The sequence below is a fragment of the Platalea leucorodia genome, assembly GCF_965183815.1.
Source record: "Platalea leucorodia genome assembly, chromosome: 6".
In the NCBI taxonomy this organism is placed as follows: Eukaryota; Metazoa; Chordata; class Aves; order Pelecaniformes; family Threskiornithidae; genus Platalea; species Platalea leucorodia.
Window position 1 is genome coordinate 28,381,686 of NC_138828.1, and position 25,364 is coordinate 28,407,049.

The 25,364-nt window shown below is 41.0% G+C and overlaps 2 protein-coding genes across 3 annotated transcripts; both read right to left on the minus strand.

Annotated features, from left to right (window-relative positions):
• Positions 1-365: 365 nt before the first annotated feature.
• On the minus strand, positions 366-14,103 carry RRH (retinal pigment epithelium-derived rhodopsin homolog; the record flags this gene model as incomplete). The annotated part of the gene is made up of 7 exons (XM_082314978.1): positions 13,732-14,103; positions 7,068-7,258; positions 5,325-5,424; positions 4,441-4,594; positions 3,909-4,077; positions 1,913-2,091; positions 366-471 (listed from the first exon to the last, which is right to left on the minus strand). Exons 1-7 carry the CDS (start codon positions 13,835-13,837, stop codon positions 366-368), a joined length of 1,005 nt encoding a protein of 334 aa, XP_082171104.1. The 5' UTR covers positions 13,838-14,103.
• A 4,520-nt stretch (positions 14,104-18,623) lies between these two features.
• GAR1 (GAR1 ribonucleoprotein) lies at positions 18,624-25,044 on the minus strand. 2 transcript variants are annotated; one of them, XM_082315002.1, is made up of 7 exons: positions 24,951-25,044; positions 24,192-24,382; positions 23,957-24,111; positions 22,398-22,457; positions 21,866-21,989; positions 20,841-20,951; positions 18,624-20,486 (listed from the first exon to the last, which is right to left on the minus strand). In XM_082315002.1, exons 2-7 carry the CDS (start codon positions 24,367-24,369, stop codon positions 20,473-20,475), a joined length of 642 nt encoding a protein of 213 aa, XP_082171128.1. In that variant the 5' UTR covers positions 24,370-24,382; positions 24,951-25,044; the 3' UTR covers positions 18,624-20,472. The 2 variants fall into 2 exon arrangements, with proteins under 2 accessions (XP_082171128.1, XP_082171129.1); XM_082315003.1 differs by having other exon boundaries at positions 24,970-25,022.
• Positions 25,045-25,364: the final 320 nt, after the last annotated feature.

Sequence of the window (25,364 nt, forward strand, 5' to 3'; positions counted from 1 at the left end):
TTCATGAAAGGAATTACAGGTGCAAAATCTATGTTACTGAACCTAAGCACTTCCTGCTTCAGTCTCTCCCTGCCCCTGTGTCACCTTGTCCAACCCTGTAAGTGTCACGGTGACCAATTCACTAGCCTTTTTTGTTTGGGACAGATATATTGGGCCAATAAACCTTACTCTCAAAAACTAAAGTCTTAGTGGTTTGTCTTTTTGTCTTCTTAACCTATCTAAAAAGATTACTGTGATTAACAGAAAACAGCTGGCTGGCTGGGGCAGATTATTATTCCAAAAGATTAATCTTCCAAAAGATTAATTAACATTAACCCAGATTTCATTCCTTTCCATGTAAATTATGCAGGCAGATGACATGAGTTCTACGACGTCAGTGCACTCTGAGATACACTCATGGGCAAGGCATTGTTTATAGTTATCTCTTGTCTTGTCTGACATCGCACCATTGCCAGGATTGCCCTCCGAAACCTGCAAAGGACAAGAAAGGGAAAGCAGAAAGATCGTTAGCTGGAGAACCAGATACAAAGAAAACCTAGGTAAGCTGGCCTTAAGTATGACAACGGCTTTCAATGTTAGTAAAACTTAATTAATAACAAATGGTGTATTTGGAATTCAAAAGGACCTGAAGTCTTTTTCACTTCTGTGTACAGGAATAACTCAGTTAAGTTCAGTGTTTCTTCTACAACAGGGGTCACAGCAGCTTTTGCTTATTCCAGGACAGGGTATAGCCATGACAAAGATGAACTTACAGAATGGGGAGAAACAAGATGGTTTTTCCTTGACTCAGCAGGATCAGATAAGTTCACCTAGACAGAGATCACAGGCTCTGCTTCTAGGTTGGTAGTAGAGAAAGGAGGGATGTCTCTTTGCAAAACCCAGTTCTCAGTCAGAGGCACTGGCTTGGTTAGAGCATTTGATAGGCTCGCTCAAAAGAGAAGAACAGGTTTAGCTTATTTATTTTAACAAAAAGTGTCAATCCATCCTAATCCGTCAGAATACGACACATCCCAAATCAAGCAAGGAAATCTACAGAAGTTACACGTCACTAAGCCACCACACATTTTGGCCACAGTCATTAAAACCAGTCTACTGCTGATAAAACTGGAGTACTGCGTCCAGCTCTGGGGTCCTCAGCACAGGAAGGACATGGACCTGTTGGAGCGGGTCCAGAGGAGGCCACAAAAACGATCAGAGGGATGGGACACCTCTGCTGTGAGGAAAGGCTGAAAGAGCTGGGGTTGCTCAGCCTGGAGAAGAGAAGGCTGCAAGGAGACCTTATTGCAGCCTTTCAGTACTTAAAGGGGGCCTACAAGAAAGATGGGGGCAGACTTTTTAGCAAGGCCTGCTGCGACAGTACAAGGCGTAATGGTTTTAAACTAAAGGAGGATAGACATAGACTGAACACAAGGAAAAAATTTTTCATGATGAGGGTGGTGAAACACTGCAATGGGTAGAGATAGTAGATGCCCCACCCTTGGAAACATTCAAGGACAGGCTAGATGGGGCCCTGAGCAACCTGATCTAGTTGTAAATGTCCCTGCCAGTTGTAGGGGGGTTGGACTAGATGGCCTTTAAAGGTCCCTTCCATCCCAAAGCATTCTATGTTTCTATGATTCAACCCAAATTCCATGAGTCCCTTTGAGAAACCACAAAGGGACTTTCAAAACTGTCTTACAAAAGCTTTGTTAATGTGTTCTCAAAAATCTTTATCAATTCAGTATGTTCTGATGATGATCAAAACTATTTCTCTTAGACTTTCCTGTCCAAAAGTTCATCTTTGGTACATCAACAGTGGCTTAACCTTTGATCTCTTTTCTAATCAGTTTGTCATATTTCACAGATGATCCTTCTATAGTTAGATGATAGTGAAAAGCATGAAGTAGACTGGTAGTACATTAGGAACACTTACTTTTTGTTTGCAATGACATAAATGCAGGGATTATAGAATGTGGAAGATTTTGCGAATAGAGGAGCTATGATGGCCATTGCAGGAGAAATTTTCTTTGGGTCTCCAAAGGAAGACCATAAACACACAATAGAATATGGAGACCATGCCACCAAGAACATTACAATCATCACAACAGACATCTGTAAAACATGAGGAAGAAACACATAACCAGTATTAACTGAAAATGAAGACCTCACAACCTAACTTCAAAATCACATGCACCTGTGTGCAAATAGAGCTACCCAGGACCAAATAACAACATGTAAACAAGCACACCTGACAAATTTTGACAGGTTATAATGAAATCTCACTTTGGGGATTTATTAGCACATCACACTGCCACGTGTTTTGGCATGCTGTTATTTCATTATGTATAATCTTCCGTCATGGAGCATGATGGCCGTGTGCAAGCATCATACCGAGGAGATGTCTGAGCATTCATGTCTTCTCTGCCTGCCTGTCAGAGAGAACAACCTGAGCATGTTGGGGCTCACACCCCAGAACACACCACACCACAGCTGGAACTGAACAGCGACAAACTGGGGGTAGTGGGAGGGTAGGAGAGGAATCAATCGGGACATACTTTTCTGGCTTTTGTCAGGACATGAGTCAGTAATGGAAACTGGAATGGAAATCTCAAATTAATCAAGAGGACAAAACAAATCACCAGGAAACCAAACAAAACTGCAGGGCTCTTTGTATGTACAGGATTCCCTAGTGTTGTTTACCTATATCCTTATTCAGTCTTTCAGTGATGAACAAAATGAGAAACAAGAAGTAAACGGCTGCTTTGTATGAGCTGTTCTAGAGCATAACCAATAAACAAGCAGTGACCCTCTCCACAGAAGATTCCTATTTAAAAACAAACACAGTACCTATTTGGAATAATGTAAAGAACAAACCCTTTTGTTTACAAGTTTGTTTGGTTCGTAGAAAGTTTAGAAGATGCTAATTTGTGAAAAAGAAAGCAGTCCAGTTCTAAAGGATACTGCTTAACTCCAAAGCTTCAATCTTTTTCTTTTTCCTTTTTTTCTTTTTAAATAGAACTCAGCGTCTTCAACTGCAAAATAGGAAAAATGTATTTTCTTCACAAATGTCAGTCTAAATTTATAACTGAATCCTCATTTTCAAGCATTCTGAAAGTTCTTCAGAAGAGCAAAATGCTCAAATTATTTTTAGGTAAAAATACCATTTTTCAGAATTTAGCAATGGAAAAGTTTTCCAAGGAATGTTAAGTTTGCATTGATAAGTAATTCAAAAGCATAGGTACATAGTCTTCTGTCCAATTGTCTCTCACTTTTTTAATCATGCCCAACCATAAATCATATCTTTACACAAAATCAAAGGAGCTAGTGAACTTCAAGCTTTCTCAAGGACCTTTATACATTAAAAGAATGTCAACCTTCCAGGCAGAATATATCATTTTATGCCATAACTCACATTTGCTACTGTTTACATAAGAAAGAGATAAGCTCAACACACTGAAAAGAACAAGGGATCGGAATCCCACAGCTTGGGAGCTTGGAAACACACTTTCATTTCTAGGCCATGAGTTCAAATCAGAGTTGACCAATCCATTTCAGACCAGATACACCTGTGAACCTAGCAGACAGCCTAACGACTCTGCAGACACAAAGAGTGAAAGTCCTCCTAGGACACCTCTGAGGTACATTTCTATGTAATGACAGAGGGCAGAGGCAAGGAAAATTCACGTTACTCCCAGCCTTCAACGTAGCTATTCATGTGGAAAGAGTATTAGCCTCAAAGTAAAGAACCTAGTGCTTTAAGTCAAGACAAGAGTTTTCACCAAGGCTAAATTTCAGTTAATATTTAGTACGAAAGGAAAAGGGGGAATGTAGAAAACAGAAATGCTTAAAAGGCTGCACTGTTCCTTTGCCCCCGAGACTTTAACTCAAAAGAACATGCTTAAAACAAAACATGCCCTCATTGACCATACCTTCGTCACATCTACTTGGTCAGACCAATCTATGTTGATGCTCTCCAGGCAGTTACTGCTGGCGTATCGTTTCATTGTTCGGGAAACATTGTAATAACAGTAAAACATGACTGTTAAGGGTACAATAAAATTAACAGCAATTACACTCATTGTGTAGGAAACAAAGGACCTGATAAGACAGAAAAACAAAACACAGTAACTTACAAATAGCCATCCAGGAAAAGCTACTAAAGAATTTGATATTTTGATTAGATTATGAAACTTTAAAACAAGCTTTGAAAGAATTAGGAAAATTTTCTTTAGCTTTATTTTTTTTATTAGCAACTACAAGTCTTGCAGTTTTCAAGCATGGCTCAATTCCTATGTTTTTTCTACACTTGCTCTATATTATTTCCATTGTTTTAAAATTATTTTTATAAATTAGGCTTCATACTTCAGAAAGAAGAAATTATGCTCATATAGTGGTGAATTAAATAATCTTAGCCTTCAATAAGACAACACATTTAAAAGAAAGGGTGAAGGGGAATCTTACACATCATTTTTCCTCCAATTTACTGTGCATGTTGCTCCAGTCGGATCCGGAGCGTAGCTAGCCCAGCCTACAGTAGGCATGGAAGCCCAAAAGACTGCATTTATCCAAGCAGCAAGGATTAGAGCGGCATAGCTACGGGCAGTCATTCTTCTTCCTGTGGCCAAGCACATACAATCACAAACTGTTGTCATCTTTTGCTTCTTTCCAGTGTTGAACTTGAATGACAAGTGGCTTCCAGCAAGCACATACCAGGTTAATAACAATCCTTTCCAAGGCCTACACTCCCGAACACTGTAGCATACCTGTTTCATACTGCTGAACGACATCTCAAGCTTTCCAGCCGTAAACGCCACTTCATCAACACCATCACCCATTCCAGCTCCGAGCACACAGGCAATACTTGATCCTAACTCTATGCCAAAAAGTTTATTATGCAACAGTGCATTCAAGTACATCTTTGCGTGATTGCAGGGGGAGGAATTAACTGTTACAATACAGCTGTAACAGATTGCAGAGAGAAACATCCAGTACAGTGTTAACACAACACTAGAGGCACACATGCGCGTGACAGAGGTCAAAGCCTCCCACAACTAGAGGCTTTTCATGTGCATCTGTATGAGGATGTGGCCGTCTAAAGACTGGAAACAGCCATGAAAACACAACTTATAAACAGACTAACAGCCTCATCATGAAATTTTCACTTTCACAAGCAGTACCATCCATGCCGACTAGATAACTAACTTAACCAAGTACTGTAGGATCATGCCCTAAATTCAAATTATATCCAGCATTGAAATTATGGAATCATTCATAAGAAAACAATACAATTAGACTCTTATTTCATAGATTCAACAGTGAATGATTTTTGACCATAAGTACAGTACCTATATCAGGCCTGCAGATTGTCAGGTAACGGTCAACTGCAACAACAGTGAGCAAACCAATACTTGCCATCCCAAAAAAGATATTTAAGGCAGCATAGATCTGAAATTAAAACAAACAAACAAACAAAACATTTTCTGAGAAATCTTTCAAAGGTACAAACATAAATTTGTGGACTGAATTGAAGGCACTACAATACACTACATCCAGCCAGTGTTCTCTTCCATAAGCAAGGTACTGAAGGAATGAATTCAATGCAGGCAACTTGGAGCTGGCTCATTTAAAATTAAACATAGCAAAAGCAACCAGCTTGTGTGCACACAGAAATCCTAAAGACAGTAGTCTAAAAAGCAAACAAACACCATACTTCAATCAGTAAATTTTGAGATTCAGAGATAAAGAGTTTGGAGGGGGGGGTGGGGGGGTGTTAATTCATGTTTTCAATATAAGTTAAAGAAACCTGAAGCGCATTTGATTCATCAAAAAAACCATGGCTTTAGCAAATGTGAGGTACTGAATTGTCTCTCTTTCCTCTGTTGTATAACTACACTTATTGCACAGATCTGGTACACTGATTTTCTCCATCAGCCCCCATTTTTACACGTGTCAGATCTACTGCACAGAGTGACACATGCTGCAATGCCAACATGCTCCAAATGCATCTGCCCAGTCATCCCATGGGCAGCCTGACCAGGAAGGATGACTGGGAGGGCTGTGTTACTACTGGCACCCCAGCAATACAGAGCCCTGTGCCAGACTGCATGCCACCAGTGGTTATAACAGAACCACATGACATTCAGCCATCTCAGTTCACAGGATTCATTTGGTTTAGGTTGACATGAGTTGTGCTTCAAGTGATCTTAACTCCTGAAGCATTGGTAGAGAGATTTCACATCAACTTCAATCCACTACAAGTCAGTCTAGATACAAAGATGTCAAAGGTGAGGCTTCCTGTCAAACAGTGACTGAATTTTGAGCTTGAAATAACTGTGTACTGAGGCAAGTGATGTCAGACTGTTATAAACATCCATTATATAAAGGTCCAGAATGTATAGTGTTGCTAATATTTTCCTTGAGTCACATTTTCAGCATACGCCTTCTCATTACTACTCATTTTCCTGGGCACTTAATCCCAACAGTCTTTTAAAAAAGTAGATTTAAATCACAGTACACAGTGAGCAAAGGGCACCATCTCTCTGCTATGGAAGTATAATTCTACAGTCAGTCCATTTTTAAAAATAGACAGCTATTAAAACTAGGCTAAATCTTTAATGGAGACCAATAACCTTGCGGGCCTTCATTTTGGATATCCTAATAGTCTCATCCAAAAGAACATTTATTTGCCAAGCAGAACTCATTAAGATCTGTCAAGCTCATCATCAAAACAGTAGCCACATCCAAAGCCTTTTAACTATCCAATAAGTCATCAAATGTGCATGTGCTACTATAACCTTCTTCATTTGGGGATTTCATTTCCTAAGCCTTCTTAAAGCTATTTTAAAATCTCTAGTTGATAAAGTTATGCTTTAATGTTTTCAGATTATAAATATAAGTTCAGAATGAAATTCACATGAAATCCTATATCCAGAAATTGTTGACACTACAGAACATCAGCTTCAGGTTTAGAGTCAAGTTTTGCATCTCCATTTTATCTCATAAAAGAATGAGTATCAGGTAGAGCTACTACTTATTTCTCAGTTTGCTTTTAAGTGCTCAAAACTTTCTCTCTGACCAAATTGCAATACCTGGCATCCCGTATATCCAAATTTCCAGCTTCCATGCAGGTCTGAGGCAGCAGACATGGGGTAACCAATGCCACTAACACCAATGTCAGTAAAAGCCAAGTTGATAATAATTGCATTGGTTGCTGTCCGAAGCTCTTTGTACTTAACAAAGATGCCTAACACAACAATGTTACTGAAAATGCTTATCACTCCTGTAAAAACAGAAAAAGGGAAAATTTACAAAAGATACACACCAGCCAGTAATACACATACAGAAGAAAATGCAGCCTATTGTTAACACCTAAGCCCTAAGCAAGTTTTATTTTCAGTCAAGCTCAATTTTGCAACGAGGATAGACACCTGAAAAGGAGAGAAAAGCTTTTCCAATTAGGTTACTTTCACTTGGATTCAGTAAGGGCCAAAAGTGGAGTGTTTTGCTGAACCTGGGACTTCTGATGCAAAGACAACAAGCACAGCAGAAATTCAAAAGCATCTAGGATTACAATTCAAACACTCCAGCCACCGAGTACAGTGCTGTCTACCATGGCAAAAAAGAGTGCAGGTTGGTGACTGGCAAAAAAAAAGTAGGGCTTATGATACACCTGATCTAGCAGAAAGCCCCTGCCACCAGCTGAGATCCTCCTTTCTCAGCAGAGAGTTTCCATTGTGCATTCAGACAATAATCCTAGGCAAAAGGAATATAGAAGCTTTGACTTTGCTACCACTATCCTAGCCAGACTAACTCCCCTCTGTGTTCATGAGGTCCCAATTCTTTGCAAGCATCAGAGTTGGCTCAGGTTGCTGCAAATTGTATTTTCTAAGCCTTGTCAAGCAGCCTGGACAATCTGCGCAGCCTGCCACAGTGGCATGGCTGGGCCTGCGCCAGAGCTATTTCCTCCACCTGACAAGCTCTAGGGCTGTGTCATAGCCATGGTAAAAGTCCAGCTCTGGACTGAACCGGCTCCTGCCTCGCTAACCTGCGTATTTTTAAACCTCTTTGGTCTGGCTTGACTCAAAATGTGTCTGAAGTCTATTTTAGACGATACAAGAAATGGCCAGTAGACAAAGAATTGTAATAAAGAAATACAGTACTAAAGCTAAACTGTGCATTCTACTCTCTTCATGTCCAATCCATCTGAAATTTGCTTTGGACTTAAAGTTCTTCGAGGTGCCCAGGACACTCTTCAGGACCCTGTGCATCAGCAAGCTTCTTCTAATCCTGGTGACCTATATTAAAACCTCCAGATCCTCCTTTTCTCCTGCTATTCCTCCTTTCTAGCCAAATCCTACTGCATCGCTCTGGGAGCGAGTTTACACGGCACTCCCACAAAACAGGGGCTTTTTTGTTGTGGTTTTATTCTCATCAGACTCTAGCCTGTTGCAGAGATATCCAGAGCAAATTCCCATCCTCTAAACTTTTCCTAACCCACTATTAACATAAGCTATTAATAAACAGCTAATAAGGTTAAAAACTCCCCTTTGCACCTCAGCAGACTCACAGCCCTCATGAATAAAACAGAGAATTCCAACATGCTCAAGCAAACACAGCCACTAAAAAAAAAAAAAAAAAAAACACTTGTAAATAATAACAGGAATTTGTAAGTTGTTCATAGATTCCCTAGTCTGGCATAGCTGTTACAGTATCACTGAACCAAATCCTGAACTTAGAAACATTTGTATAGCCTGGGCACCTTAAATTTCAAGTGCATAGCAGAATGTTATTTTGGTAAAAGTCTAACAACACACTATCCATGGAAATGCCCCTCAGAATTTTTTTTTTTTTTTTTAATGAAAAAAGTTTCACGTATTTATCAAAGCACTATAGTTTTCATCATCACAGATCAGAGGTATAATTCTGTAAGGAGCTTGAGTGAATGGCTGTCATACTGAATGTGGACTTCCAAAAGCAGACCCATCTTCTTTCACAGTCACTGCCCATCCTGCTCCAGTCCCTTGGCAATCCATCACCTTCGCTGATGGGATTTCTGCTCCTCTATTGGCTCCATGAAAAACCTGACACACACAGCTTAGCTTTTGCTGACATGCCTCTGTGGAAAGGGCAATAAAGTTTTTAAGTATTATACAATGTTCTTCCATCTCCGTCACTGTCAATGCCACAGCACAGAGTTAAAAATTTCTAACATCGATTTACAGTCAGACTACAAACATGCTGCAGTTCAAACAATAACCTCAAATCAGCAGGTTTAGAGAACCTGAGAGCAAGAATCAGTTTCAAGCACTTCAGCTCTACAGTTAAATTTTGAAGACTTCAACTGGTATATCCCTTCGGCTGGGGCTGCACGGCTAGAAGGCGCGTCCCCTGGGTGGTGGATAGGGGATCCCTCTCTGGAGGGTGCACCGGATAAAATTGAAGAAGGTGCCGCGAACCAACGCAGCCTAAGGGAAGGCCACCCTGACAGAAAAACCACTGGCCCTCCAAGTCATGGGGGTTGGGCAGGAGGCCAACTACCTCCTCCCGGAGGAAAAAAAAAAAAAAAAAAAAAAAAAAAAAGTTGCAGAAACGACAAGCATCAACTCGGAGATGGAGAAGATCAGTAATGAAGTGAGGAGGAGGAGATGGAACTGGATCGGTCATGTCTTGAGGAAAAAACCAACAGAAGACTGCGCTGTGGCCCTCGGGACTCCAGAGCATGCAGCCGCAGACCGATCGAAGTGGAAGAACGATGTTCGCGCCTTGTGTGCCTCCTGGCACTGAGAGAATTCAGATCAGATCAGATCAACTGGTATCGATACGGAAATTCCTTCAAATCATGGAAAGTCCTGTGGACTCCACCATTGGCGGTCCACAGGAACACAATCCATAGATTCATAAATATCAGCACACATCTCAGGGCATCAAACCGAGGCAGACATTTCTGGAGTCAAATACACATCAGAAGTACCATCTAAACCATTATGCTCAGCAAGAGCTACGCTAATACCATGACAGATATGAAAAAGGGCAGAACGAAAGCCAGTGCAATCATAATAACATACATAAAAATATAACAAAGATGATACTTAGGATAACGGACACTAGGGACAACACCAATTCTTCAGCTTTTAAATGGAGTTTCTCCATTTCAATTATGTAAATTGGTACCTTGTTTATTATATCTGAAACTCACATAAGGAGTTTCACTGCAACATTTTATTCATCAGTACCAATCTCCTACGTTACAGAAACTCTCTTAACAGACTCAGTAATTTTAAACTCAAATGAGGCAAAATTATAATTAATTCTTGGCTCTCTCTCTTTCCATTCTCTTTTTAAAACCACCAAACATGCCTGTTCTCAAGTGCAAGTCTCCTGCTTAGTACATAAAAACTACATTACAGATGATGTTGGAAGTGCATAGCCACATAGATGCCATCAGCTATCATATTCATATATTCCCACATTTCAGGAATGACACTGTGATGCTATGAGCCCCTAAAATGAACAAAAGCAGGGAGCTGGGGATCTGAAACCAACACCATAGCAAAAGCACTCACAGAGCCAGTTCTGTCAGCTCTCCTGTTGACAGGTAGTGTGTCATCTCTTGGGAGAGAGGAAGCAAGATAGAATTACAAGTTTATAAAACAGTACAGGCTTCTTATGAGGCATGCTTTAACAGATATTACAGCTACCAAGAATGAAATCAGAAATACAACAGGACTGTAAACTCCTGTCCTCAGGGTGAAGGAAGGATCCTGCTAGACACACTTAAATTTAGTGCTTCAGAGCCCAATCTTAAAATTAAGGGGGGGGGGAACCAAACCAAACCAGGGAAGAGAAAGTGGGAACTGCTTAGCCTATAGTCATTAAAAATTTTAGCACCACTACAACAAATTAATAATAGAGCCAAAAAAAATGTTCTGGGGAGCAAAACGTAAGAAAGAAGATGGATTCCATCTTGAATGAAATGAGAAAAACATGTAGATTCAAGAAATGCTCTCTTCCCTGTTTCTGAGAATCAGGTCAAGTAGAAGAACAAAGTTTCTCCAGGCAGCAGTTAAGCAGTACCCATTAGAAGGGCAACGAAGCTGGTGAAGGGTCTAGACACAAGTCTGATGAGGAGCAGCTGAGGGAACTGGGGTTGTTTAGCCTGGAGAAAAGGAGGCTGAGTGGAGACCTTATTGCTCTCTACAACTACCTGAAAGGAGGCTGTAGCAAGGCAGGGGTCAGTCTCTTCTCCCAAGTAACAAGCAATAGGACTAGAAGAAATGGTCTCAGGTTGTGCCAGGGGAGGTTTAGATAGGGTATTAGTAAAAACTTCTTCACCAAAAGGTTTGTCAGGCACTGGAACAGGCTGCCCAGGGAAGTGGTGGAGTCCTCATCCCTGGAGGTATTTAAAAGACAGGTAGGTGTGGTGCTTAGGGACATGATTTAGTGGTGGACTTGGCAGTGTTAGGTTTACAGTTGGAGTCGATGATTTTAAAGGTCTTTTCCAACCTAGAGTGATTCCATGATTTCTTAGAGGCCAGGGAGTGCAGACCAAGCCCAAGCCTTTCAGTAACCTGAAACCATCAGCTGGGATGAACTCATGTGATTCAGAAAAAACACATGTATGCTGCCACTTGGCCTGTGAAACATCTTAGGGTTAGACAACTATTCCCATATTTCTTTAATTAAACCTTGTAGTTTTGTGAAGATGAAGATAAAAACCTCATGACCTGAACAAGAGAAGAATTTCTTGTTTTCTTTCTTCCCAGGGAAGCAACAAAAATTAAAGGCAGGCCAAATGCAAACACAAGCCCTAACAGAGTTAAGCAAGACACATGGGTAGTAGCATCAAACCACTGAAGGTTAGATCCGTGTATAACGTGGAATTTACTTTTCCAGTTAGCATTTCAAAATGATACCAGAACATTTTACCATTATAAGGTGAAGGATTATCCATGAGACAGTATTGCTTCCTGCAGCCTGAGTATCCCTGTTGTCATCACTAAAATTAATACACTGACCACTGTCGAGTGCAATACTTCACAGTTGCTTCCTTCTCAGAAAACAAAGCAATTATTTGCAAAAGAGAGAAGCATTCAAACCTTTAAAAAAGCAGCATAATGATGAACATTGTAGCTGTACTTCACTCTTATTCTTAGACATCTGCATATTAACACAGCTTGAATTTTCCAGATGTGAGACTTGCTGTGGTAAGGCATTTGCAAAGCAATCAATCATACTTTCAAAGATGTTATAGACCTTACTGTCAAAAACATTCCTCATTAAGAAAGCAAAGTCCAAGCTGCAGGTGAAAGATTTACTAGACTTCCCCAATTATAAGAAGAAAAAAAAAAAAAAAAGAAGAAAAAAACCCACAAAGTAATCCAACTTTTTTTTTTTTTTTAAAAAGACATTTAATTTCCATGCAAGATTAAGAAAGCAGACCTGGGTTGATTCTGCCTAATCCCATTGATCACCTATGATAGCTTTGATCCCTAACACCAGGTGGTCAAACTATCTGAAAAGACCACCTTGTTAAATACAATGTAATCAATTTTAATTAAAATATAACAAGTATCATACATATTTGCAGCACCTAATAGATCCAGTTACCTGCAAATAGTGTGGTAGTACTGCAGAGTGTATCTAGCCTTCCAATACTTGACCATCATCCTTCTCTACAGCTTCTTAACAAGTCTATTGATCTGTGTAGCTGTTCTACCAATTTCTCTAAAAACCTGAAATAAATTATTGCCTTTTCAAAAATAACCTCTTTACCAAACCAGCAATTTGATACTCACCACTTCAAACAGATACACTAAATAAAATGTGACCATCAGCAATACTATTTCATATAAACCTAAAGAACGTTAATATTTTAAAGTATTTTAAAAGCTAATTATAAGATGGAAAATGTACGGTACAGCCTATGAATAAAGTATTTATAAACTGATATAATTTTCAATGATACAGGTATAGAAGGCCTATTTTTAAACACAGTAGGTTTCAGTTTTTGGTCACATTGATATTTCATCACTATAGCACTCAATGCTTCAGCAAAACATTACTGAAGCAGTTGTGGTTATAACGATGAGAAAGTTTTCAAGGGGAAAAAATAATAATACCGTAATCGTTCAAGTTTAGCCAAAGGCCATTGCAGTCACAACGAACGAACACGATGTCAAGCCTTCCAGCATGCTTTTTCTAACATGTGTCATTGGTGAAAAATACAGCTGCAACTGGAGTCTGCTCTTCTCTGATTAATGACCAGATCCCTCCCTCCAAGTCACATTCCAACCCTTCCCCTTACATCCCCCTAACAGACACCCGCTCACATGCTCAGACTACACATATATTACTATGAACATGTGGCCCAGGAGAAATCTCAAGATAGCTTTGAGCACATCACAGAAAAATGCAAGATGTGACAGCTATGCCCTATTTTTATCTCTTTTGCAAGCTGGCAGAAATTAACTCTCACTCTCTTCTATAATTACATATCAACAAAATATATTTTTCGAGACACAACGCTGCCGTCAAATATAGAGCAGAAAACTTAGATGGTTCTGCACGCTTCAGATGTTCCTGCGCACTTCAGTCAGCCTGCTGATTGCTAACTTGTCAGTAAACTTTGGAGAAAAGCCATCAGACATTTGCGTAATACAAAATTAAATACCACCGCTGTTACTATACAAAATGAGCATTCAGATCTACAGTTGTGTTTTAAAAAGTTATGCAACAATTTGCCAATGCCCATACCTGCTGTTATTAAGTAAGCTGCAACTATGTTGTGCTCAGTCTGTGTAAAGGCTGAATGAGCTTCGTTGTCCCTTTCTGTGGAATTGGATGAGTCATTCCAGTGCATTTTGGACAAAAGAGACTGTCGTCTATCCTCTGCAATAATTCATCAAGACGACGAAACACTACAAAACCCTGTCAGGCAAATTCTTTCATTATTCAACAGACTCACTGAACAATTAAAAAAAGGGGGGTAGGGAGGAGTTACCCCCACCATTGACAGCCTCCAAGCATGATTTAATTGGACTAAAGTGCAAAGAAGTTTACACTCCCAATCTATGCAGGAGATATTGTTAATTAAAACAAAGAGCAGCACAGAACTGAGTACATTTCCAACAGTATGCTTAAACTTCATTCTTACTGCTAAAGAGATTAACTGTCACATGCCCTCAAACTTTTTCCTTCAAACCTCTTGTGCAATGCTTCGGAAACCTCAACAAAAGTTGGCTCAGGTCAGTCGGTCATCAGCCTGGCTCGGAATTAATTCCCCTCATCACAGCAAACACACAAAACTGCAGCACAACATAAAGACGTAAATGTCAATTTCTTTAAAAAGCAGGATACGCTTACTGTAAAGTCCATCCCTTCAAATCCTTAAAGACCTACTTTTTCAAGATTCTTAGTTTGATTTAACCTCTCAAGCTGACACAAACACAAGACACAAGAAGAACACAGTCGAGTATTTTCTAAAGCGAAGCACGACTTTCAGAAAACTCAACTGCTACATTTCTAAAATAGCCTGGTCTGCAGAAAATGGTTGTTGAATACACCTTACAAGTCTGAACACCCTCTCTCTCACAAACACATACATGTAAAGTTACTTCGGGCAAATTTTCCAAAGCATGTTACTGGGCAGAAAATTATTAGGCATTTTCCAAAGCCTTCAGCAGCAGCAGCCTATGTTTTCTTCTCTTCAATGATGAGGTAGCAGCACACCAAAGTAAAGACCTTTTACAAAATCCTGCATAAATATTAGCTGCAATAAACCCTTGCCCAAAGAGCTTATATGCAGTACCAGTATAAGCAATCAGAGAAGGTGTTTTCCACCAGTTCCCCTTCATACAGTTTTTCCTCCAGTTTTGTATTCATACTGGGTATAAAAGTGACAAGGATGAGCAACCAGTGGTTCTTCAGTTGTACGTGGTTCACAGGCAGCTCAAGCAGGCTCCCAGGCTAGGGCTGTGTCTTCTGAGCAGCAGTAAGGGTGTAGTGACGCAGGCGGTATTGAGGAACATAGCCATCCCATAAAAAGGAATTATACCTGAAGAGCTCTCCCTTCCCTAGCCCATTAAACACTCATAGAGAGTTCCCCCCCGCTCCTCAGCTTTCCAAAACAGACATCCTGCATCTTTCACCCATTTGAATCTAAACATAGCGAAAATTTTGATATAAAACTTGTGCAGTCACAACATTTAGTCATCACTACTACAGACAATCATGTGTCACAGTTCCAGGAGCAAGCATTTTTTTTTAATGCCATAGATCTACACTCCCTCTTACAGTTCTCAGGGTACTTATATTATTATGGTATTTTTCCTGTCAGAAGAGGATTAGGCAGGAACAGGGTGGGAGGGTTCTGAAAGGAAAGATGATCTGTTTGGCAATGAAGCCACTTCCCTAGTGCCCCATAGTCCTGCCTCGAAAGATAAAAGCATAGTGATAATTCGATATCTTTGCTTTCCTCCCCTGAAACTTTGGCAAGATTTTCAAAAGCATCTCAGATCTTGCAAGCTTCCACAGAAGTCAGAGCTTGCAATGCTGAATGTCTCAGAAAAGCAAAGCATTACTATTTTTATTCAGATAGGATTCCAGACTTAGAGCAGCAGTTAATGAGACCATACAGATTTTATACGTACTTGTTGGTTAAAATGCAAGTTTCTACTATGTGCAGTCCATCCTATGTACCATCATGTTGTCTCTCTCTCCTCTTCTCTTAAATTTGGCTAATTTTACAGCAACAGGAACTGAGACAAAAAAGTCAAAATTAAAGGCAGACATTACTTATCATTAACCTAAAAGTATTTTTTCTACAACACTGCAGTTCATAAAACAAAGCCAAAAAGATAAAGCAAGGAATTAAATATTAAAGTATACAAATAATCCAGAAAGTTGGAATCACAGTTCCTAAGCCAGATAAAATATGGCTTACCACATTGCTTTTTAAAACTGGCATAAGAAAAAAAAAAAAAATCCAAAACCTCAGGCTGTTTTTATCCTCCAATAACAGACAATATTACTAGTGTCAGAGGGACACTTTATAACCTCAAGTGATGCTCTTCCTTCTCACTTGTCCCAGATCAGCAGCAATAAAACGCAATTTCTGTCTAAGTCCATTCTTCAATTTGTAGGTATCTGTATAGATAGGGGGCAATGCAAAACTCATTACAGGGTTTAACAAGTTGCTTTCAGTTATATGTAAAGGATATTTCAACCCACAAGTGATGAGAGTAGCAAAATTTACCGTTTGCATTAAAAAAATTTAAAACTTCAAAACCAAAACTAAAACAAAACCTCTTTCCTATTTTCAGTGGTAACCACACTAAAAAACCAAACCCAAACCCTTCCCCATTTATTAGGCACATCACCACTAGAGGGCTCTGTAAGGCAGAACTTCCCTTTAATCTTATTTTCACAAACAGATGCAAATGATTCAAACCCAATGGAAAACAAATTAATAAATTACCTTTTTTTCCTCCTTCACAGAGGCTCTTGCTAGATTTAAACTGTTGATTAGAAAAGTTTGACTCTAAACTAAAGAGATTTTCAGCTGACTGAAGAAAATGCCCTGAAAAATGTAACTCCACAAAACTTTTCACTTTCCATACTTCGTGCAGTACCTATGCTTTTTTTAAAAGACAAAAACGTTTCTTTCCAAGACAATGCTTTGCACAACTGCAAATAACTTTGCACCAGTATGCATGTGACTAAGCAGCATTGCTTCAGGCAAACGTCCGTAACTTCACACCAGTGCTAGAGAGAATCCTTTCTGTGCTACCACAGCCAGTGCCGCAGACATACATTAAAATATCCCAATTATTTCCTGCACTTCATCAAATCTCTCTGTCAAAGTAACACAGCAAATCTATGAACTATATTGAACCATCCTATCCCAGAAACTACAGCAAACACAGGGAGAAAAAAACATCCCTCCAAGAAGGAATCCAGGGGCCATTCTCAACGGATAACAATTTCAGCTTTACGATCCACCTCCATGTATTACCCTCTGTTTAGCAAGGATTTAGGTCCCACACAGAAAAGACAGAAAACCAGAATTTTAGCGTGGCAAGGACAAAAGGCTCAAGGTCTTCTAAATACCTTTAAGCAATCTGATCCTAGTGATTTACCAGCTGTCATTTTCAAAATCAGCTGAAAGCCAGACCCTATGTCCGGGTCAAATATTGCAGTGGCTAACATACTCACTTGCCACCACATTTTGAAAACGGGACAAGGTCGTTGAATGCTCTGCCTCTGCCAACAGTGAGCACGTGCAGACAGTGACAAGTGGACAAGGAGACAGGTAGGTGACACCCCGACCACTGTCTCCTGGATGAGAAGCTGAGCCCTGTGGGGTGCACTGGAGCCTACCTTCTTCCAGAACTTCAGAGGAGTACTGCAGGCCAGCAACCCCCTTTGCGCTGCTGGAGCGGGTGGCAGGTGAGAAGTTCTTCAGCTGGCCCAGCCATTTGCCCCAAAGGCTGCCAGTGAGGGGAAATCCAGGGAACACTGAACTGTCTTTGAGAGCCTACACTGCCACTGCCACTTCCCCCCACCCCCTTCACTTCAGACTGCACTGTGACTTTTTTCCCCGACACTAAAGCTACTTGTAACTTCCCATTTCTGCCAACATACCTATTTCTGTCAGGGTGCTGGTGACCTCACCTTTCCTATTCTCTCCAGAACAAGCCTAGGATATCTGTAAGCACTTATATAAAACTCAAACACTTCACTTACTAGGATCAGGAGCACAGTGACAGAATCACAGATAGGATTTGAATAAAAAGTTCAAGACAGAGAGGAAGGTGACATATAAAATTAGAGAACCTGTATTTTAGTTCACTGCAGCATTAGACTGCAGACAAGACATGTTGCCTTAAAAAAATTAAGACACTGAATTTTCATCTATTACAGTTAGAAACTACTTGCATTAGGAGGGCAGGATCATGCCATGGCACAGAGAAGACAAGGCAGAACAGGGACTGACTGGGCCTTGCCACAACCAAACACAGTATTTCCCCAGAATGGGGAAGGGAAAAGGGAAAAAAAAAAAAAAAAAAAAAAAAAAAAGGCATCACCACACGGCAGACATGCCCGAACACTGCCTTCTCATATGGCAGCTGATTTCACACCCAATTACTAAGGACGTTCTTCTATCAGCACCTGAACGTCCTACAACCTCCACAAAGATCTAAGATTATAAATTTTCTCTGGATATTTGTGTTAATCCCATCCAACATTGTTTGTATGCGTAGGGCATGCCATAATGCTCCTCGTGCATTTCTCAGCTGGGACTGCAATCCAGTTACCCGTAATCAAGAGTCCGATCTTTCCTCTAGCGCTGCAATGGATATTGTTCTTTAACCTCTCTGCACACAGAAGTAGAAGTCTTTGTTTTGGCCTTGCAACGGCTTCAGGCTGACTCACTGCTCCATCTGCTGTGAGACTGAAAGCATACGCTTCTTGTCCTAGGCTGCAAGATGGTACTTCATGCACTCGAAACATCAGCTATCACATCATGCAATTGAAAGGTGATGGCAGTACAGTCTTCTGATATCCTGGGAAAAAGTATGTCCTGAAAGCATGCAGTGAGAATAGCAAAGCAGATCACGAATTTGGGTCCAAGAGTGAGGACAGTGTTATGTTAGTCTTCCAAAGACAGAAGAATAAGGAAAGATCTAAGTCAGCTACCCACATCTTCACCGAGGCATCAGTGAAGAAATACAGCACAGCAGAGGATGTAATTACAAATATGACAAAAGTAATGACAATTTCAGCTTCACTGCAGGTTGGTATTGCTCAACTGCAATGTGGTGTGCCAGAGATGCAATGACTTGCATAGGATTTTGTCTAGATAAAGGGCAATTCTGCAATGCCTCAAGTCAGAGCCCTAAGTCACTTAGGCCTAGCAATACACAGCAACAAAAGTCTAAACATTTTCAGAGGTCTGGATTTAACTGATCTGGTTAAAGTTAAGTCTGCAGCAATACCAGAAAAATAATCAGTATCCCTCAATTCCTGGTTGTGCTGGGGTTGAACAGACTCAGTTTCTTCTCGCAAAAGCAGATCTAGCAGAAATTCCAATGCTTTGTGTTTTTTTTGAGCTGAAGATTTTTATCTATTATCCTATGCAGCATCTGTTCAGACTTGAGTTCTTGAACATTTGTTTTGCTACCTTGTTTCAAGCTTTGTTCCAGAGATTATTCGAACTAACAGTCACGTTTGTTAAAATGACCAGTAACTGTTCAATCCTGGTGCTGACAAATGGGCTGTTTCTTTCAGTTAAGCAGAAGGCTAGTATAACTCATTTGCCCGTTACTGTATTCCTTAATTAAAAAATATAACAGTATGATCAATTCTGAAATGTATTTCTTTCCACATTGAACAAGATGTTCAAAATACTTTCTGGTAGGAGAGTCTGTGAACAGACTCCTGGCTCCGGATGATTCTACTTTTCCATTCTTATTTTATTTCCAAAGTTAAAGAGTAGAGAGGCACCCTGTTCTCCTCCATCCTTAAGAAGAGACAGTTACTAGCTTTTCAACACATCCTCATAATACATCCAATTAAAGAGACCAAAGACTCGTGCAGATTTTTTCATGCCTTTTTTAAGCGATACTTAACTGAAAGCACTGTGTGCAGAGGAGCCCTATCATGGGCTATCTAATCTTAGCCCTATGCAAGCTCAGAGCACCACAGAGGTGTGGTGCCAGGACACCAAAACTTCAAGAGAAACAGGCTAAGGGGGAAGTGGGGGCAGTTAAAAGCCCTTAGCAATTTTAATATCAGTGTAATTAGACACAATTAGGTGACTTAAGAATAGTATTAACCTTGTCTTATTCGTTAGATAGCAGCTTCTAAGAAGAAGATGTCTTAATGCCTTTGCCTTTCATTAAGATTGATACAGAAAAATCCACAAAATATCCTTTGCTATCTTTCGTTCCTTTTATACGTTATTATGTATAAAAAAATTCTATCAACACAAAATTTTGAAGTTTAGTTTGTAGGTTCACAAAGGGTTGTTTAAACGACATGTCCACTTTAGAGCAACCCAGAAGATTCCATATAAAAAGAGGCTGAGAACGAAGGGATCAGTCACACATAGGTAACAGGTTCATACTGACGAGTGTGCATGTAGTGAACCCGTAGGGTTTCTTGAAAAAACATTTCAATTGACTGTTTACTCCAAACTCCAACATGAAGTCAAGCATTGACTACGTCACTTGTCATAAAAAAAAACAGTTTAAGAATAACATTGAATCCTGGCTTAGTTAAAAAAGTTCAAGTATATTCTGAGCAGTCTTTGCCTGGGGCTACGCTCTCCTCGTGTTGATCAACAGTCATTAAGTGTAAAAATAATCGTCCCTTTACAGCTTCAAGTTCCTCATAAAAAGAACTTTTTCAGGATCCTTTACAGAAGTTCTTCCTTGTTCTTCACTTCTGCAGATGATGTGGTAAGACAGTGGGGAGATATTCGTGGTTCCATTTTTAATATCCTCTTCCTATTTTAAGAGGGAAGAAAAATACACCGAACAATTCACATCTTAGATGCATTTAAAGCAAGTAAATTATATACATAACACTAAATGAGTTGAAAGAATAAAATAATTTATCATCATTATCTGTTTTCACAGTCCTTTTTGAATGCAAAAAACTAGTGTGGTCTAATAGAAGCATCAAAAAATGCAGAATACTGTGCTTCGGTTTAAACTAGCTACCGTGATGCACAGAAACTTTTTGCATAAAACTATAAACATCTATAAGAGATTAACACATACAACATTCTGCTTAGTATTTAAAAGCTTTAGAAATCAGGAGCCATTCTTATTACTGAAATGTAAAAACGGCACACTCACCCCGAAAGCCTCCTCCACCACCTCTTCCTCCCCTGAATCCTCCTCCTCCTCCCCCTCTTCCTCCTCTGAATCCTCCTCCTCTTCCTCCACCTCTTCCTCCTCCAAATCCTCCTAAACATAGGAAAGAAATTACACTTTGAGGAGCATATAAATTCTTTGCTATGCGTAACAACTTATTTCATTGACAGCTTCCGAACGGAAAAGAACAACAACAAAAAACCAGAAACTGTCAATTGCTGGATGTTCCTCGGTCAATTACTAGTACCTTGTCCCTTCTAGGGACCATCTGCAGCATTTTAGGTATTGTTTAAGATCTGATATACAATGTCCAAAATACTAAAGACACTAACAGAAGTCCACGATAAACTTCTTTCATGAGAGCAAAAAATTAATTACAACTATTAATTATTAATTAATTATTAATTAATTACAACTCAACAGAGCATTAAAACAAACAAAACAAAACCCTTTGAAACACTTGTGCCTCGCTGCAAAGGGGCAGGGTAGGGAGAAGAAGCAAGGAACTGCAACGTAAGAAAAAATTAACTTCAGCTTTAACTGAGGAGTGCATCACAGACGATGTTCAAAAAGCAAGCAAGGATGAGATCTACCAGGTCATTCACCCCTCTCTCAAACACGGCATTTCAAGTATTTTGTCCAAACTAGATTTTTAGAATATACTAAAAATTCAGCTTTCACTGACAGTTTTGAGTGTGTATTATCTACAACCTTTTACCACAAGCTTGCTTAGTAGTCACACTTTCTGTCTTTGTTATAAATCAGCATACTCTCCTCCCTGTGCTTTGGAGCTGTTATTTAGCTACCTACAGAAGCCTAGCTCTTGCCATTGGAAAGACATCACTGCCTCTTCCATTGAGTCATCAAACAGCAATATGCGTAACATTTTTCTTTGCAATACAACTGTTGATATTCAAGTACCCAAAGGCCGCCTTGGGTACAAAACAAAACAAACCCACAAACCAAAAAACCCCAACATTCTGCAGCTTCCATTCTTGGGATCTTACCTCTACCGCCACCTCTTCCTCCTCCACGTCCTCCTCTACCACCTCCTCTGGGAGCACCTTTTTCTCCAGGTGGCCTTGGCAAAAATCTCTGAAGGGGTAGCAGCTTTGCCGGATCAATGTAAAACTGTAGGGAGAGAGTTCCATTAGGCTTTGAAAATACCACGGCTAAAGAGCACATTACTATCTCCCTTGACAAATATCCACAATTTGGTCTTAACACTTTATGTCAAATTATCCTCTGCAAATAGCCATATAAAGCAAGCATGCAAGAAATAAATCACAGTGTTACGAAGTTATTACAATATAGATGATATTTGCATGAGGTTCATTTCTTACATCTTTTTTTCTGGGGTGGGGTGAAGGAAGAAAGTGGCAGATACAAAAGCGAAAAGAGGAAAGGAACATTTATGTTTACAAAGGACAACTAGATTTTAAAGTTAATAAAAACTTAATACAGCTTTTATTATCTGATGACATAGAGTAGATTTATCTGATGACATACAGTAGAATTTTGTTATTGAGATTGGCTAACCTTTTGCATTTTTTTAAATGAAGAGGCTTTCATGTTCTCAGACAGTTTCACTGAAAAATACTGTTAGTTTCTTTAAGGAACACAGCAGGAATAGAACATTAGAAATTGTGATTTTTATTATTATATAAAAGGCACATTCAGACATTTTCTAAATTAGTATTTTATAAATGAAGCTAAACATCATCACCGCATATGAAAAATGGCAATTAGAAGATCAGGAGAAACTATTTCTTTTTTTTTTTCAGTTTTTTTTCCATAGTTACAAATATGGTATTTTGTGGTAAAATAATTTTTTCCTTCCATGTATCAAGGCATAAAGAAGAACGTACCAGTGGAAAGAGTACATAAAACATAATTGTAAAGAAACAAATTCATACAGCAAGTGCAGACCCCTTTAGCCCCAGGGTGACCTCAAGGCTTATCTGGAACAATTTACAGGCTGCAGGGGCTCTGCTAGTGCTGCTGCTGCTGGGTGGTACAACCGCCCGGCTGTGGAAAGGTAAGAGCCAGCAGGGACTGCTGGACCAACCAACCACACGCCTAGCCTCATCCTCCAGTGCAGCAGCAGACACCCTCTGTAACGCCACGTGCAGTCTTGTACGAATCCTTTGGCTCTCCAGTATGCAAGGACTTTGGTATGCCGTTCCTAAGATCAAAAAGAGCTGCTGGCCAGCTCTGGTTAATTAAAACTCAAGATTAAATGGGGAAGCAAGGACCTGCAAAATCCAGCAATATATTTTCTTAACGTGTTATTGTAGGAAGAAAACAAGGTTCTGAAATTCAAATAATTCTGATACAAAAAGTAAATCTGCAAGTTAATACATTCAGAGTGTGACAGTGATTTAAACCTGTACATTTTACTTCACATTTAATGTGGGAGAGGAAAATGCATGCAGCTAGTTACTGATGCTCAACCAAGCAACACAGGGTAAGTCTTACTGCCATGTTATGGGATTACTCCCTGAGTTGTCTCGCTTTTGTCACGGATTCTGTCAATCTGGCAGTGACAACAGAATGGACCCAGCGCCTCTGTCTCCACAAACTTGCTTTGCAAAAGGACATCCTAGCACAAGCCGCTTTTATCAGCAGCTTAATAAGCTGGACAATGAGCAATAGGACATTCTAGCACAAACTCATCTTTATAATTAAGTAATAAGCTGGAGCATGAGCAAGGTCCCCTAATGCACAAAGAAACCCTCACACCCTTGATCCAACTCTGTTATAGGTGAGTAGCCAATACCAGAAAATTTGGTCAGGTAGCTAGAAAAGTAACATCTCACACCACCATGGATCCAAAAGACACCTGCTGGTACTGGTACTGACTGAAAACCTCCGTCTGATGTAAGGTACTCTGTCATATTTAAAAAAGCTTTAAGATACGTGCTTAATGTGAATGAGGGACCTCCTGACACCAACAGCTGCAGCTAGACTTGTGACTGTTCACATCTAACTGGTAGCCAAGCCTTGAACTATTTTAAAATCCTAGAGAAATTCCACTTAATAATCAATCAACCTTTAAAAACCAAATATTGTACGTCACACATTCTTTTGAAGGATACAAAATCTCTCAGCTGTCCGAAGATTTCATCCACTTTGCCAATCTGTTCCTTATTATCCAAATACACCGGGGCGTTAAAGTAAGGCACCTTGTTTTCTTCTGTTTTACATTTACAGACAATGTCATCTTCACACGGATGCATGAACTCTCCCAATACTGAAATAAAGAACAAACAAGCTAAAGATCTGGCGCAGTCATTCTAAATTAAACAAATATAATCTCTTCGTGTAACTTACAAACTACCCTTTCTGGAGGCCCCTGGTCATATCCGCCTCTGTTGAAGCCTCCTCGTCCACCTCCCCGTCCAAAGCCACCTCGTCCACCACGGTTAAAGCCACCTCTGTCACCGCCACCTCCTCCACGGTTGAAGCCACCTCCTCTTCCTCCTCCACCTCCTCTTCCACGAAAAGACATTCTCTGTTACCTCCTAAATTACGGACAAAAATCAGTTGTTTAAGATGTAAAAGGTGTTTCACATTTGATTTGCTGTAGAGATTAAAGTCTCCTGACAGCTTTGTTTGTTAATTTAATGGCTAGGCGTTTCGGTCCTCACTAAAAACATGCAGGCACATGAGAAATCAAGTTTACACCTAAGATGCCAACCACTGCAACGCCCGCCTGTAAAAAGTGACTAGCAGTGCCGGCGTGTTTTTCACTCACACGTATGAGGGTTGAACGTCACCCTCTCCAGCCCCGCGCAGCAGCGGCACAACGCGAGGACACACTCGGCGCCTTTCCCAGGCACCTCACAGGGCCCACGGGGCACCGCCGACAGCCCGGCTACGGGGACCCCCGCGAAGGCCGCCCTCCCCCGCGCCCCCCGGCCCCCGCCCGCCGCCCGGCGCGGCCCTCCCTCGGGGCTGCCGCCGGCCCTTAGGGCTGCGGGGCCGGAGGGCCGCCGGCGGCCCCGGGCGCTGAGGAGCGACCAAGGGCCCAACGGCCGCTAACGGCTCCGTCCCCCTTCCCGCGTGCCCCACGCGCCTCTCGAGCCCGACCTCGTCGCACGTGGCGTACCCCCACGTGCGCGCCGACCCTGCCGCCGCCGCCGGCCGCTTGCGTCAGCCGCGCGCTCCGCCACCGGGCAACCGCCCACGCCGCCGGAAACGAGGCTGCCTGCCGTAAATGAAACGGCACCTCCGAGCGGCACCGTCGCAAAAGGAGCCCAAAGCAAGGGATCCTCCCGGGCGCCGCAGCTGCGGGCCCGCCAAGCGGGCGGCGGCGGCCGCCGGGGCAGCGGCTGGCTCGGGGGGCCGGCGGCGGGCCAGCGACCCGCGCCGCTCGCAAGTACGGATTGCCCGTGTACATGAGAGGGCTGCCGGAGGGAGCCGCCTGGCAGCGGGGCACGGCCTGCGTCCGGCGCTGCCGGTCCCGCCTCTGCGCCCGCAGCCCGTGCCCCGAGGGCCCGGGGC

Coding starts and splice junctions, on each gene's coding strand:
- GAR1 (XM_082315002.1), bottom strand. CDS start 24,369: ATGTCTTTTCGTGGAAGAGGAGGTGGAGGAGGAAGAGGAGGTGGCTTC. Junction 24,112..24,191: donor GCCTCCAGAAAGGGTAGTTT/GTAAGTTACACG, acceptor TCTTTATTTCAG/TATTGGGAGAGTTCATGCAT. Junction 22,458..23,956: donor TCGGACAGCTGAGAGATTTT/GTATCCTTCAAA, acceptor AGAAACTAACAG/TATTTTTCAGTGAAACTGTC.